Raw genomic sequence first — 14,975 nt, 5'->3', positions numbered from 1 at the left:
TGGCTGTCTTCGGGGTTATAACGCCTTGTAGATGAGTAAAGGTACAATTTGGCTGCACGCGACAGAGACAAGCGACCGAGGCAGGCGACAGAGACGGGAGACGGACACATCGCAGCTTGTCGCCACACACTTTTGAGGTGACGACCGAGACATGCGGCAAAGTGTTTGTTTTCTTTGTTTTGTTGAGACATACGTGCACATATTCTGTGAAAAATGAGTACAACAATGCTTCTAAAAAGGTTACTCGAAGAAGAAGAAGAAGAAGAAGAAGAAGATGATGTGTTGCTGTGTTATTTGTTGCGAAAGAAACAAAGAAAACCTATGAGTTCAATATTCAAAACCAGACGTGAAGAAGGATCTTTCTGTCTGTTAATAAAGAATCATTTATCATTTTCTGCTACTAATTCTACCAATTGCTCATTTTGGTCACCAGTAAATTTAATTTCTGCCATTATTTTACTCAACAACACACGTGCTGCCTGAGCCCGTCGCGAGACACTACTGGTCCGAGAGCGGTCTCCTGTGCTTTGTCTCTGTCGCCTATCTCGGTCGCTTGTCTCTGTCGCGCGACAGAGTTACGAGACCGAGACTGTTCGCTTCCTGTCTGCTCTCTGTACAATCGTATGAAGTAAAATTATGAGCGCGAGACAAAGACAGGCGACAGAGACAAAGCACAGGAGACCGCTATCGGACCAGTAGTGTCTCGCGACGGGCTCAGGCAGCACGTGTGTTGTTGAGTAAAATAATGGCAGAAATTAAATTTACTGGTGACCAAAATGAGCAATTGGTAGAATTAGTAGCAGAAAATGATAAATGATTCTTTATTAACAGACAGAAAGATCCTTCTTCACGTCTGGTTTTGAATATTGAACTCATAGGTTTTCTTTGTTTCTTTCGCAACAAATAACACAGCAACACATCTTCTTCTTCTTCGAGTAACCTTTTTAGAAGCATTTTGTACTCATTTTTCACAGAATATGTGCACGTATGTCTCAACAAAACAAAGAAAACAAACACTTTGCCGCAACAAATAACACAGCAACACATCTTCTTCTTCTTCGAGTAACCTTTTTAGAAGCATTTTTGTACTCATTTTTCACAGAATATGTGCACGTATGTCTCAACAAAACAAAGAAAACAAACACTTTGTCGCATGTCTCGGTCGTCACCTCAAAAGTGTGTGGCGACAAGCTGCGATGTGTCCGTCTCCCGTCTCTGTCGCCTGCCTCGGTCGCTTGTCTCTGTCGCGTGCAGCCAAATTGTACCTTAACTCGTCGCCCTGATGATGGAGGCAGCAAGGACCTCTGAAACGTCGGTAAACTTATACCAACTACAGCACCTGACAGTGATAGCTGTATGGGGATAGCTAATGTGACGTGACGGGTCCGTTTTAGTTGGTTCTTTACGATGCAGAGGAATGTATTGAATGATGACGTATTTTATTTGTATTGCATATTCGAAAATGTCATCTGCTAATGACATAATGTTTTCTGATAGAGTTTATTATTTTTATTCTTAATGGAGGAAAAAGACGGCTGTCTTCTTGGTTGTTGAAATTTTCAAATATTTCGTAAGAGCAGCTAGCCACAATTCATCTTGCAGTAACCGCCATTTTATATCGTTATATACGAGATTTTGCGAGAGCAATTGCCATCGCCCCGAAATGTGTTTTGCGTTAGTGTAGAATTGTTTGTATTGTGATAGCTAATTTAATTATGATTTTTTGCAGTTCTTTAACACTGTGTCATAATAAAATGGCATAATAAAAATTATAAATTTAATTTTGAGATGTTACTGACCTAGCTGTCGGCCTAATACAGCTGATGGTAAAGATGTCAGTAAGTGCAAGTGCTGAGAATTTGTCCAGTGATAATCAGGTAACCGTAATATTATAGCTAGATTTTCATTTTGTAGAGAACGTAGTATACATCTTGTTATGTTGCTGTGTTATTAAACATATGCTGTCATAATTTTAGAGTTCAGGAGACGGGGGCAACATGTGCCTAGAACTAGCGCTGGAAGGAGAGAGGTTATGTAAAGCTGGAGATTGCCGAGCTGGGGTGGCATTCTTCCAGGCAGCAATCCAGGCTGGTACAGACGATCTTCGGACTCTGAGTGCCATATACAGTCAATTGGGAAATGCGTATTTCTACCTGGGTGACTATGTGAAGGCTATGCAGTATCACAAACATGACCTCACACTTGCTAGGTTTGTTTATTTTGATGGATTGTAAGACTAAAGATTTACTTGAACTACATGAAATAGCTTCATGTAGTCAACAGCTCACACAAGTAGAATTTCTGAATGTTTTAATAATGCAAGTTGACTCTTCTATTATGCTACTGCCCTCAATCCACCAATTCCAGGCACACCACACCATGTGTATCTCATTAATATATGAAAATTGTTTTGAACTTAGAGCAAGATTTCATCAGTGTCATGCTTGCCTTTTTTCTTGAAGTTATGTCATTCTTGAATGTTTTGTTTCTTGGAAAATAGAAATCTGTTATGAAACATTGCTAATAGTTAGCATAATCCAAAGGTTTCAGAATCATTGGATTATGCTGATTTTATCATCAGGTTAGAAGTGAACCTTGAAAATAGAGTTACCCTATTTCCCTGAAATGTTGGTAACCATCTTCAAGTTTTCCTGATGTCATAACCTGGGACTTTACCACGCGATGTCTACTTTGTTGTTTACAAATTGTTAAGTGTGTACTGTGTGGAGATGTTAAACGTGGGGAGGATCATGACATGGTTTTCATTATGATGGTTCTGAAGAAATATTTTGTTTCTGTCATTATTTTATGACAGTCTGTCAAAGGCAGAGTTAATTTGTGAAAAGGTGAATGCGATAAATGTTGATTTAGGAGGACTGTGATGCGATGTGGTCATGGTGTTTGCCCTGGCAATGGAAGAAAAGTATGAACTCTTCTGCCTGAACAATTGATCCCTTGCTGGGATTTCCCAGAATAGAAGTTACCATTCAAAAACCTGTTTAGTGAAACAGTTTTCAGCTTTGATGTCTTGTGCTGTTGCATGTTCATGAGGTGTGACAGAAACCTTAGACATTGCCTGTTTTACATTCTCTCTGTCTGCTCCTGTCGGCATGGACTGCGTGATGATATTTCTGGAATAAGTTGATTCACCACCAACCAGAAATGTTTGAATGCTCAGATACATTTTTTTCTTCTGATCCCGTGTACAGAAATTGGAATGGTGCAGTTTGAAATGTAATATACGAATAAATAAAGATAAATGAAAAGTGTAAGTATGATGTAGATGTACAATGGTTCTCTTCTGGGACATTGTGCTGTACAGTCTGGTAGACATTAACTGGCATTTCAGAGCGTACTACCTCTACCAGATTACACAAGATGGCAGCATCCCAGAAGACGGTTATCTTCCTATTCATTGCAGTGAGAACGTTAAATCTCACCATGATGTAGATCCTAATTGACCCGTCTGATAGTCGTGGAACACACTGGATCAGCTGTCAGTGTGTTTGATATGCGAGAAATAACATCTCTGGTAAAGCAGTGTTGCATTGTTGACACCACTGCCTACAAGTGTTTTTGTCTTAACAGGAACTGAGAGATGTTTAGAGAATCAAGTCATCTGTCATGAGTTTATTGCTACAAGAAGGTTATGAAAACTTTTTTGGGGCCGAAAGACTTGAGAAATGATGGTCATCTTTTTAAGACTTTATTTATATGTTTAAAGGAACTACAGACTTGTTGAATTATGTTAATCATAAATGTCAACTGCATATGATATTGTGTTAACTTGCATTTTTTTTTCAGAACAATGGGGGACAAGCTGGGAGAGGCAAAATCAAGTGGTAACCTTGGCAACACACTCAAAGTGATGGGAAAGTTTGATGAAGCTATGATATGTTGCAAACGGCACCTGGAAATCTCACAGGAATTGAAAGATAAGGTGTGTATGGATTTATAATTTGTAATTTGTTTGTACTGTGCTGGCCAGAACATGTGATCCTCTAAACGGTTTGCAGCCGTACTGTATATTTTGTTCTCGTGATTCCAGCTAAGCGAAGGCCGAGCCCTTTACAATCTTGGGAATGTGTATCATGCTAAAGGGAAGCACATAGGGCGAGTGGGCCAGCAGGACCCAGGAGAATTCCCAGAAGATGTGAGATCGTGTCTTCAGCAGGCTGTCAAGTACTATGAGTGAGGGAACTGCATCTATTTTACATGGCACAAACTGTTTGAACAGAATGCTTATGTTCTTTGTTGGAGCTTCATGTCATTCCGTTTTCACATGTTATTACAGGGAGAACTTGGAACTGATGCGAGAATTGAACGAACGAGCCGCCCAAGGTCGGGCGTGTGGTAACCTTGGCAATACATACTACTTGCTGGGAAACTTCCAGCAGGCAATACATTACCATGAGGAGGTGAGCTGTGTTTAGTAGGCAATGTATTATGCAGAGTAGAGCCACTAATAACACACACTTTGTCTGGTGTTACAGAGACTGAAGATAGCCCGTGAGTTCGGAGATAAAGCTGCAGAGCGACGAGCCAACAGCAATTTGGGCAATTCCCACATCTTCCTGGGAGAGTTTGAAGCAGCTGCAGAGCATTATAAGTAATTGTCGTCATCATCATGTTTCGTCATGCAAGGAAAAGAACTGCTGCAGGATGTCTGAGTTGTTGTTCTGATTGCGATTGCAGACGCACCTTGGTACTGGCACAAGAGCTGGGGGATCGGGCAGTGGAGGCACAGTCCTGCTACAGTCTGGGCAACACGTATACGCTGTTGCGTGACTATCCAGTTGCTGTCGAGTATCACCTGCGACATCTCATCATCGCACAACAACTCGTGGACCGGGTGGGGGAAGGTATGCTGACAAACGCCGCTGTACTGATAAGTTTTCCTCGTGGTAAATTTGTTCTCTGCGTATTGTACGGTTGAGCAATTTGTGTGCCGACAGGACGAGCGTGCTGGAGCTTGGGCAATGCGCATTCAGCAATGGGCAACCACGAGAAGGCTCTGTATTTTGCAAGCAAACATCTGGAAATATCAAAAGAGGTTGGTAGATCTTGTTGTCAGGTTCATGTTTATTTTGGGTTGAGGTTAGCCTGGTAACTGCTGCTTGTCTGTCTTCAGCTGGGAGACCCCATGGGCCAGGCCACTGCACAGATGAATGTGTCAGACTTGCGCAAGGTGTTGGGGCTGCCTGTTAGTGACCTGTCACCTGACAGCTTGGAATTGGTGTCCCCTGGGCTCCAGAGATACAGGGTGAGGAGGCAAAGCATGGAACAGCTGGATTTGTTTGAGGTGTGGTATGCTAATCAGCAGCCCTGGCAAGCGGGAAATTGCGTACTGTGTTGCTTGTAACAAGGAAGTCTCCACAAAATCATGAATATGAAAACTGGAAGTGAAAATAAAAAGTTGTATTATTGAATAAAGAATTATGAAACTGCTAGCACAATATGGCCTGTCAAAGTTGTCAGGAATGAACCCGTTTTGTTTTGAATATGAATGTAATATATTGAAGCATTATCTTTTAAAATCACGATGAAAGTAAAAAATTTACGATTCATTTACAATGACGTTGTTGATAGGTTCATCTAATCTGCTGCATATGAATTGCCATTCACACCATGATGCATGATTCCAGTTGTGGAAAAGTGTTTTAGTTCAAGTATTCTCATAGCTGTCTGGGGTAATGATGTGGAAGACTGTGAATGATCAGAAACATGGTAGTCTGAGACGTGTGGTGTGTTCTCACAACACATTCCAAATTACTGAAACCTGCAGTGGGTTTTTTATTTGTTTATTTTAGTAAATAGTCTGTAGCGCTTGTTTATTTTTGAGAATTGGCTAGGCTTCTCATGTAATTTTAGTGTTGAAATCTTGATATAGATATAGGCATTTCGTTCTTTTCTTTCAAGTCCCTCTTTGCAAATGGTTATAATAGTAACTAAGCTTCGGCCACTTCACACCCATTTCCATTAATGATTCATAGTATTCTACGATTCAGTGCCATACAGTCTCTGCCATTGAAGAAGCATTGTGTAACAACTGAGGAGGAATGTTGCCATGTGACTGGAGAACTGGCCACGCCATTTGACATGACGTTTATGTAGTGAAGGTGTCAATGTTGATCTTGTGTCCTGTGTCTTATGTATACTTTTATAGCTGACCCCTGATGGCAAGCAGAGGGCCAACACATTACCGAGTGATATGGAGGCAGTGGTGGGGGCACAGAACATGACTAATGCCAAGAGTTCTGCCACAGAGGATGCAAAGGTGTGTGTCATGATTGTGACTAATTGGCAGTTACCTTTGTTATCTTCTTCTCTCCGTAGGATGATTTTTACATAATTTTTTATGTATAAAGTTGATTCAATGAATTTAAATTACTGTGGTCATTCTCTGCAGTTTTAAATCTTTGTTATAAGTAAGAAGTTACTTCTTTTAAGATTGCAAAAATGTTTTAACATGATGCTTTAAATTTATGTTGCTCACCACAATACTGCTTAATAACCGGTGTTTTAAATTTATTATACATATAAATATAGTATTGTTCTTATGTGTCCATAACTTTATATCCCTTTGCACTTAACATAAAATATTTCCATTTTACAGTAATCATGCTGTGTAATCAGAATGTTACGCTGTTGCGTGACATGCGTATATTCGCTTTAACACCTTTAATTTTCCTTTTTGTGTACAGAAACCAGCATTTAACTTAATCTGCTCTGTTTGTTTGCTAAGCCACACTGCAGTGGGTCATAGTGATCATGCTTAAAGTTGGTGATCTGAAATGTGTCACAGGCTGATGAGGAGTCCTTCTTCGACTTGTTATCACGTTTCCAGTCCAAGCGGATGGATGACCAACGGTGTTCTCTGACAGTAGCAGAGAGCAAAGAGAACACTAACTGTGTGCCAAACAGCAATTACGTGCTGCCACGTAACAGCAGCGGTGGTAAGAACTGCTGCATTACTCTGCGGTCGCTTGTATTCTGTTGCTAAAGGGAATTTCACATGAAATCCATTTTTGATAGCAAATGACTTATCAAGGAAACATGCACTTCTCTCAGATAACGGTAGCTGAGTGTTTACAATCCTTCGTGATGTATAAAGTGAATCTTTCGTGGCGACTGAAGTTGATGAGAGACTCTCGGGACACAAGCCACATCAGGTGGCCGGAAGCAGTCCTTCGTGTTTGGTGTTCCCAGCTTCAAATATTGGCCCAGAGACAGGCTATCCTATCTGAAGTTTTTCATGATTTTGCTCAGAGCCTCTAGCCAAATGCTGGGATAACACCTTAAGTGAGGCCATGGCAACTTCCATACATATTTTTTCCAGTTCATTATTCAGTAATTGTATCATTCGGCACTATAGTATGACCAACTGACATTGTCATCAAATAAGCCATGAATTAAGTAATAAATCAATTTCCGTCAAAGATATCAGCTCTTTTGTTCATGTGTGTGATGTTCTGATGTCAGTTGTGTTTGACCCTTGTGACTCGTGAAAGGCTTAGGCAAATTATTCTTTGTAAGAACTGTGCTATTTTCATAGGGCATTAACATTTGCGATAAAGAGAGGACTCTTGACATAACAAGAGTGATCAGTGGACTTTATTCTGACTGTTGGTAGCCATGCAAGATGACCTGCTAGACCTGATCGCTGGCATGCAGAGTAAACGAATGGATGAGCAGCGTGTTGCATTGCCTCATCTCCCTGGCTTGCTTCCACCAGCACAGATGGGGGGTGATGGGAGCACAACCCCAGATGACACATTCCTGGAGATGTTGATGAGGTGTCAGGTGAGATCTTCCTCATCGGCATATGGTGCAGGCTGTGAGCTGCTGTGTCATTGATACCTGATACCAGGTGATGCATACGGTCATGACGTGCAAAACGTATATTTGTAGGGGTCACGTCTTGAGGACCAGAGAAGCTCTCTTCCTGGAGACGCAGACTCGGACACTAACCCACGCCCACCCACGCGTGGCCCGACCGTCCCAGATGAGGACTTCTTCTCCCTTATAATGCGCTTGCAGTCTGGCCGAATGGAGGACCAGCGTGCCACGGTACCAGCCCAGCCGCCTGCCGGCGAGAACCGGACCAACAAAAGTGCTGGTAGGAAGGACAAGAAGAAATGATTAATGTTTTCTGCACCCAGCTCTGTTGACTACTAAGGTAGCAATAGCTGAGGTGCAGAGCTGTATGAACAGGTACAGTGGTCACATGTTACACAGGAACTAGTTTCATCATTGTAGTTATGTTGTTATATTGAAGCTTATAATCTTCCAAAACCTGTGCACTGGGACTGCCATTTGTTGACAGTGAGGAGCAGCGTTTTACCCAGAACTGCGACGCTTGCTGTCTTTACAGCACAACGTGGCTCAGGTTCTACTCATGATACATTGCCATGTTTGTTTTGTATATTTCCAGGAAATTATTTTTAGTTGGTAGACTGTACATAGGAATAGTGTTAATCAATTTGAATCTCCATAACAGACACTGCACATTGACATGGCGTGAGAGCCGTGTTCTCTGTTGCTTTACCCGGTTCTTGTAGGTGTCCAATTTGTCTTCTGTTCCATTACAAGTGCCAAATAACATGTAGTCAGTGCATTCACTACAGAAGCATGAAGTAGGCGAGTGAAAAGTGGCTTACATTGCAGATGCTTGATAGGAGTAATGCTGAGAGTTGCCAAAGAAACAGCACCTCTTGTTACCAAGGTGTGAGGATCAAAGCAGTCTGTCCAAAGATGGAAGTTGTATCCTTCTATTTTTATTAACATAATCTAGATGGAACTTTGAATTACATTTTAGATGCTTATTACTTTCAAGTGTATGGACTATTATCATTTGATATTCTGTTGTAAGTACATAAATGACATTGTATTCACCATCTTCCTACATTGATTTTAATGTCTATTTAATGCATCAGTGTTTATACCGTTGACTCATTTTTCCCCTCATATGCTGTAAACATTGATATAAGCCTTTTCCAGAAAACACCAGAGGACTCTTTCTTTTGACGTAAATACATCTATATTTTAGGGTCAGTGTCATTCAGCAAAAAGTCAAAGGATAAAGTGTAAGTGCATTGTTATGTTACCTTGGAAACATCAATTGTTTACTCGGCATTATCGTTACCTAGGAAATGTCATACATTACCTTACATTACATTACCTTACCTTTCCTTACATTTCATTACATTACATTACTTTACATTACATTCAGCTACTACAGACCCATTTCAAGCGTAACTAATTGAAGTTGAATAAGCAATGTCTTAATCAAACTTACCTCAATTGTAAAGCATGTCTAAAGGAAATATTTAGATTAATGCCAATATATAAACTTCCTTTCCGTATAGACGTATTTACGTCAAATTCTCCGGAACCGTGGTTCCACTACCACATTTTGCTTCTAATAGGAATGCATGTGGCCACAGGCAGCTCTGTGAACCTGACCCAGTTGGCCACCCACAAAGCTTGCCACATCCTGGCAGTCCACAAGTGATGTGGTTGGCCAGTGGGTTTCTTGCAGGAGGAACAGTCTCCCGAGTACTATAAATTCCTGTAGCAGCAAAATTGATGCATTGTACGAAGTGCTGAGAGCAACTTCACGCAGCTTCAAAGCAGCACTGAGAGGAGTGGAAACCAAACACACGGAGGACATTAAATAAACGAAGGGGGTACTCAAGTTACATACATGAATATCATGCCTCATTGCATAATACAGATCAGTAACACCCTTCTGTTCTGTTTGTCTGGAATCAATATACTGTCATTCAGTATAAAAAGGGAATCAAACCAACACTGAATCCAGTCTGTACAAACGTATGTTTCACCCAAGAGCATCATGTTAAGAAGAACAATTTCTCTGCATGACATTCTAAGGAGATGGATCACAACCTCTCAAAAACCCATCAATATAAAACCTTCATACCTGCTTACATGGGCTTGGCAGACAAGTTTCCTTGTTTGGATCATTCAACTTGAAGGTGACTGAGGACAGCATCTTTGACATGAGCAGTGCCAAAGACCACTGGAACATAAGCTTTAAAGATAATTTTTTGACATCAGAACTATGACGTTAAAGTTGTAAGTAAAGTAAAGCTGTCCCACTATATGCCATGTAGGCACTTGGGGGGGGGGGGGGGGGGGGGGGGAAAGTGGAGGTGTAGCTCCTACTCTTTCTTGACCTCAGCACTAGATGGGGGTGAGTGGTCAGCGTCAAGCCCTGGCCGGCTCTACCCCCAGGAAAGGATCCTGGTACCCATTGTAGAGGAGGCTGGGTGGGGCCCCAGAGCCGGTCTGGACGCAGAGGCTAGAGGAAAAATCCTCTGCCCCCGTCGAGGATCGAACCCCGGTCGTCCAGCCCGTAGCTAGTCACTATACTGACTGACAATGATGTACCTAACCTTAACAATCAGGGACACCTGCCTTCTGCATGCAGAAAGAACAGAGATGCCTCACGCATTTGCACTTTCAGAACTGATGTGCAGTGAGCACATAGGCTGATAGTCTTGTGGCCCAAGTTGTGAAGCCGGTGGTTCTCCGGTGTGCGCTCCATTTCACCATTAAGTTGTTTAGGGTGCCTGATACAACATGTGTTGGTTTAGGTATGATTCTTTTCTGGGTTATTGCACCTTGTATTCTTGTAGAGGTTTACCACTGTTTCAGAGGTCCTTACTGCCTCCATCATCAAGGCGACTCATCACCACGAAAACCGCAAACCGTACTCGTCGTTACTAAATTCTGTTAAGAGTCTTATTCAGCGAATTAAATTTTAAAAAACAGCTCCATATTATCAGTCTTTGTTCACTCTTGCATGCTACTAAATGTCACATTACGAAACAGTAAAGAATATTAGCATTAATATTGAATTTTGTATAAATTTAAGTATGTATTGCTGTCATGGAAGCGGAATAGACTGGATCATACGTAGGAACTCGAATGAAGTGAATAGTGGAATCATTCTTGCTGGCATTCACAGACTCTTTATGCAGGCTGTTACGTGACTTCAATCATTCTGACATACTCTATCAACTTTAAAGCTTGTCAATTGAAAGGGTGTTAGATTATGAATGGTTAATTGGAAGTGTTTGGCGTTTTTCAAAACATTTAATTTGGAGAAAGCACAGAAGATGTGACATTGCTATATAACCTGCTCTTTTTCAGTAGACAGATGAGTTGGAAAAAAATTACAGTGACATATTTCAACAGGATTTGAAATGTTGTTAGAAATATAGATCATGGCAATCTTCTTTCTATTTGTATTCACAGTATAGCACAGAGCTGCTTTAAGAAATGATGCCTCTGGTCCTCTGAGATTGGAAATTGTTATTTTCATGTGCCATAATATAATTATTTATTTCTTCAAAATGTTACACATGTAAGCATGATTTGTGTATGACGTGTCACCTCAAATTTCCTTGCTTGCGAGTCTGCATCTTCGTTTACAGCAGTGGTCTCCTTGCAATGAAGAGTCTGTACCACATGAATCCTGTGGCAGCACTGAGCCCATACCTGCAACATTTCAGATCATGCTGTAACAGCTATTCTGTAAGGCATTTCGATGATGTTAGTACTGTCAGCAGTCTGGCTTGTATACTCTACCATGTCAGTGAGTATGATAAGTGCTCATCTCGTAGTGTCACTCGGGTCTGCCCCCCAATAGGTCCGTCTGGAACTGTTGTCTCTGCCTTTGCGTCTAAGAACACAGCTTCTGTTCCAGCCATTTTGGCCATCCTTGGCACATCTCTGCAAAATTAGCATGACGTACAGAAAATTTGGCAGTGGCTTGCAGCCACTCGTTTGGTTTTACTCTGAGAAACTGCTGCATCACTTATATCATTTGTCCTCAAGAGACACAGCTTGTGATTTTAACAGGACTGTGACAACAGAGAGACCAAGTGGCAAATAGCAAAACTGCTCTGCTTGCATCGAGACTTTTCTACAGATATCAAGATTGTATGTTCAACGACACTGTCACCAACATAAACAATTCAAAGTAAGTGATAATTCTGGTACTACTGAATACTTCTTACATTAATATTCTAGTTCTATGCGATGAGCAACGCTCTTATGATTCCTAGTAATGTCTCTCACCTCTGAAACACCTAGTTAATATCACAGCAGATTTATCTGCCTTGGGTCTATACAAGTGTAGCAAGAACTGTGAACTATGCAGTAAGTGCTTGAATTTTAGTGTAAAACTGGGATTACTTATTTCCATTAAGTTCCCCCTACACAGGACACACCTGTAGAACCAAGTGTGAGGCTGATTTTCAGGTGTGAAGGGAGCTCTCTTCTCACCAAGTCGTACAATCCCAACGATCTCCACTTCTCCTTCGACCTGACCAGCCCTTCGTGTGTTGGGGTTTTTTTGGTTTGCTGGCACCCACCCTCGATTCACAAGAATCGTCATACTGCAAACATACGCAGTAGTTAAAAGAACACACCCATCATTTCATTTATGACTATTGAACCAAAATGTAGTTCTTATGTAACAAAAACTATACACACTTTGTTGTCAGTGGTGGGAATTGGTGTATGGTAATGGGACTGATGATGCAATAGTTCTAGATATTGAACGCGATCTTCTGGGTAGTTGTGCCATGTATTTTGGCATTGGCACTCATTCAGACAACTACATGCACAACTTCCTAGGTCATTGGCAATCACGTTGCTGTGAAAACCTAAAAAAAAGTACTGTTGAGTTGGCATAATGAGAAGGAAAGTTACATTAATAATAGTGTAAGGTCCACGGAACATTCCTTACTCTTGATCAGAGAGATGAAATGGAGTCACAACATGGTACCCAGACTGCACTCCTCTCTTGTGGGTGGTGATACCTGCATCACCATCAACCAACAAGGTGCGAGGGCCAATGTACAGCTCCCTTGAGTGGTCGAAGTGACCCCGCACGCACACCGGATGATACTCCATCCGTGATAGCTCCTCCACACTGCACACACAATGTGAATTATGAAAATCAGTGTGATCTGATAACTGTATCAAATGTATGCTTCCACTTCCATTAATATTTCATACTCAAGTGGATGGTTGTATGGAGCAGCACTGGTCCTTGCCTTCAAGTCTGCGATCAGCTGTCGTTTCCACTTGCGTCTGTAGACTTGCCATGTTCCCAAACCAAATGTTGTCGTGGGGACGAGCTACAACAGAAATATTCTTTTGTTTTGACACAAGTTCTAATTAACTGGGCCTCGAACCCTTGTCCCATGTAGTGCACTCTGCTGCAACAAAATCAGGCTGAAAGATTAACGTATTTCTCCCAGATGAGGCAGTCCTGTTGAGTCAAACCATAAAAATTACATTGTATTCAAATGCTTAAACTGGTATCAACCCACATTGTTGGCATAACAGAGATTCTTCCATTCTCTTGCATTTCAACAGTTTCTAGTTTGCTAAATGTAAATATTCTGTCTCTTCTGATATTGTTGGAAATGTGAGCTTCCATGTAAAAATATAAAGAATGATAAACCAAAACTGATTTTTAACTTATTCCTAAATGACTAATTCAGAGTTGTCACTGCCAACATTTGGTGGCTTACCAGAAGGAACCATTTCATGGAGCTGAATGTGCTGTTTTTGTGACTGATGTTGTGGGTTGCAGAGACATATCGCATATTTTGTAACATGCACTGCCCTGCCCGATTTGTTTGCTGTAACAGGTAAATTTAACACACATGATAAAACATGTTCAGAGCTTCGTACTGACTGATTCTGTGTAATCTCAGAAGCTCACAGCCTGGATAATGGAATTGTAGGCCCAACTTCTTGAGACCTTAATAGACACTCAACTTGTTGAGACTCTGCCCACCTTTCATGGATCCAAAAAGTTCGTTACCATATTTGTAAGGCTACCACAAGAAATTTCAAGGCAGTGACTTGAATACATTCGGCTCTTTAGTAGACAGACTAAACTGCAGTTTTGGTGCACGAATGGTGACATAATACAAACACTACAATTTTTTATCCCATACAAGTGGCACTTCAGAGTTGCTTTCTTTTCTATTCACCAGAACGGGGAGAGAGCATGTCCGACAATATAACACATACTTCTGTGGAACGAACTACCAGATTAATAATGGCAATTAAATTTTAATATTCTCATTATTTAGAACAGAATTTATTTACATTCCAATGAACCTTCAAGGCCCAAGCCAAGGAGGTAGAACATGTTATACCACAAAACGATGCTTGTTTTTGATGCTAATATAAATTATATAGCTACGACAGTCAACTACAGTATTGCCTTTATAATAACGACACAAGAAAGCATAACCACCATTTATTTCTACAGCTCACATATAAACATCCAGGCGCCTTAACATTCATCAAACAACATCGCAACATTTTTCAGCTACGAGATAAACTCTTTTAGGTTATCTAATATGTGTTCAGGGATCAGCTGTTTGTATACTGATTGTCATTACCACGGGTTACACAGTTGTCCGAATTGTTCGTCCATCTATCAACGGGCTAACAAACGACGGCAGCGGTATGGATGCTTTATTCAGTTGATAAAAGAGGTTACATGCCATACAACTTGGCCAACTTTGTAGAGTGATTGTGGATGGTTGTGCGAACTGGTTTAATAAGTATCGGAAAGAGAAAATTAGTTGATAGTCTTCTGAGTTGTTGCACCGTGTTGTCTGGTAAAAGTTTATCAACGTTTCAGAGGTCCTTGTTGCCTCCATCATCAGTGTGCCTGAAGACCTTAAAGCCTACTTAGAAAATTAGTTCCTTTGGACACACACCTCCTGTTGCGGTCTCCTAATGCTAAGCCTGAAAAATGGCATTCCATTACACGCCTCTAACTACTGCCGTCTGGCAGACGAGACATAGGAAGACCAAGAACAAGTTGGAAGGTGTCGTAACAATTTAGATGTCGGAACAGGCGATTAGTCTAATCTATGAGAGGAAGATGATGAAAGAAATCAATCTTACTA

At 41.1% G+C, this 14,975-nt stretch overlaps 2 protein-coding genes across 8 annotated transcripts; one reads left to right on the top strand and one right to left on the bottom strand.

Moving 5' to 3' along the window:
• The first annotated feature begins 1,628 nt into the window (after positions 1 to 1,628).
• Positions 1,629 to 8,905, top strand: pins (G-protein-signaling modulator pins). 3 transcript variants are annotated; one of them, XR_002545894.2, is made up of 14 exons: positions 1,629 to 1,877; positions 1,977 to 2,209; positions 3,805 to 3,940; positions 4,049 to 4,191; positions 4,295 to 4,418; positions 4,494 to 4,609; positions 4,696 to 4,862; positions 4,956 to 5,053; positions 5,132 to 5,302; positions 6,167 to 6,277; positions 6,806 to 6,956; positions 7,634 to 7,803; positions 7,912 to 8,214; positions 8,668 to 8,905. XR_002545894.2 is itself a non-coding variant. In XM_022080642.2 (13 exons), exons 1-13 carry the CDS (start codon positions 1,824 to 1,826, stop codon positions 8,140 to 8,142), a joined length of 1,866 nt encoding a protein of 621 aa, XP_021936334.1. In that variant the 5' UTR covers positions 1,629 to 1,823; the 3' UTR covers positions 8,143 to 8,905. The 3 variants fall into 3 exon arrangements, 2 of the variants coding, with proteins under 2 accessions (XP_021936334.1, XP_021936333.1); XM_022080642.2 differs by having other exon boundaries at positions 5,132 to 5,263; positions 7,912 to 8,905; XM_022080641.2 differs by having other exon boundaries at positions 7,912 to 8,905.
• Positions 8,906 to 10,798: 1,893 nt separating this feature from the next.
• On the bottom strand, positions 10,799 to 14,919 carry Surf1 (surfeit locus protein 1). Of its 5 annotated transcripts, none has more exons than XM_022080585.2 (7): positions 14,784 to 14,919; positions 13,575 to 13,685; positions 13,054 to 13,175; positions 12,782 to 12,967; positions 12,261 to 12,428; positions 11,617 to 11,760; positions 10,799 to 11,526 (listed from the first exon to the last, which is right to left on the bottom strand). In XM_022080585.2, the coding sequence occupies exons 1-7, from the start codon at positions 14,823 to 14,825 to the stop codon at positions 11,457 to 11,459; spliced, it is 843 nt and encodes a 280-aa protein (XP_021936277.1). In that variant the 5' UTR covers positions 14,826 to 14,919; the 3' UTR covers positions 10,799 to 11,456. The 5 variants fall into 5 exon arrangements, with proteins under 5 accessions (XP_021936277.1, XP_021936279.1, XP_021936276.1 ...); XM_022080587.2 differs by lacking the exon at positions 14,784 to 14,919 and adding an exon at positions 14,460 to 14,585; XM_022080584.2 differs by lacking the exon at positions 14,784 to 14,919 and adding an exon at positions 14,332 to 14,470.
• Between the last annotated feature and the right edge of the window lie 56 nt (positions 14,920 to 14,975).

This window comes from Zootermopsis nevadensis, unplaced genomic scaffold (assembly GCF_977971745.1).
Source record: "Zootermopsis nevadensis isolate Lab colony 2312 unplaced genomic scaffold, Znev_1.0 Znev_ptg000003l, whole genome shotgun sequence".
In the NCBI taxonomy this organism is placed as follows: domain Eukaryota; kingdom Metazoa; phylum Arthropoda; class Insecta; order Blattodea; family Termopsidae; genus Zootermopsis; species Zootermopsis nevadensis.
Note: the sequence above shows the minus strand (reverse complement) of the source record. Positions and strands in the feature narration are given on the sequence as shown.

Excerpts from the sequence above, each read along its gene's own strand:
- pins (XM_022080641.2), top strand. The coding sequence starts at position 1,824 with ATGGTAAAGATGTCAGTAAGTGCAAGTGCTGAGAATTTGTCCAGTGAT. Across the intron at positions 4,419-4,493 it reads CAATACATTACCATGAGGAG|AGACTGAAGATAGCCCGTGA; the intron begins GTGAGCTGTGTT and ends CTGGTGTTACAG. Across the intron at positions 5,054-5,131 it reads ATCTGGAAATATCAAAAGAG|CTGGGAGACCCCATGGGCCA; the intron begins GTTGGTAGATCT and ends GTCTGTCTTCAG.
- Surf1 (XM_022080584.2), bottom strand. The coding sequence starts at position 14,379 with ATGTTGCGATGTTGTTTGATGAATGTTAAGGCGCCTGGATGTTTATAT. Across the intron at positions 13,686-14,331 it reads AGGCGCCTGGATGTTTATAT|CAAACAAATCGGGCAGGGCA; the intron begins GTGAGCTGTAGA and ends TACCTGTTACAG. Across the intron at positions 12,968-13,053 it reads CCATACAACCATCCACTTGA|TGTGGAGGAGCTATCACGGA; the intron begins GTATGAAATATT and ends TTGTGTGTGCAG.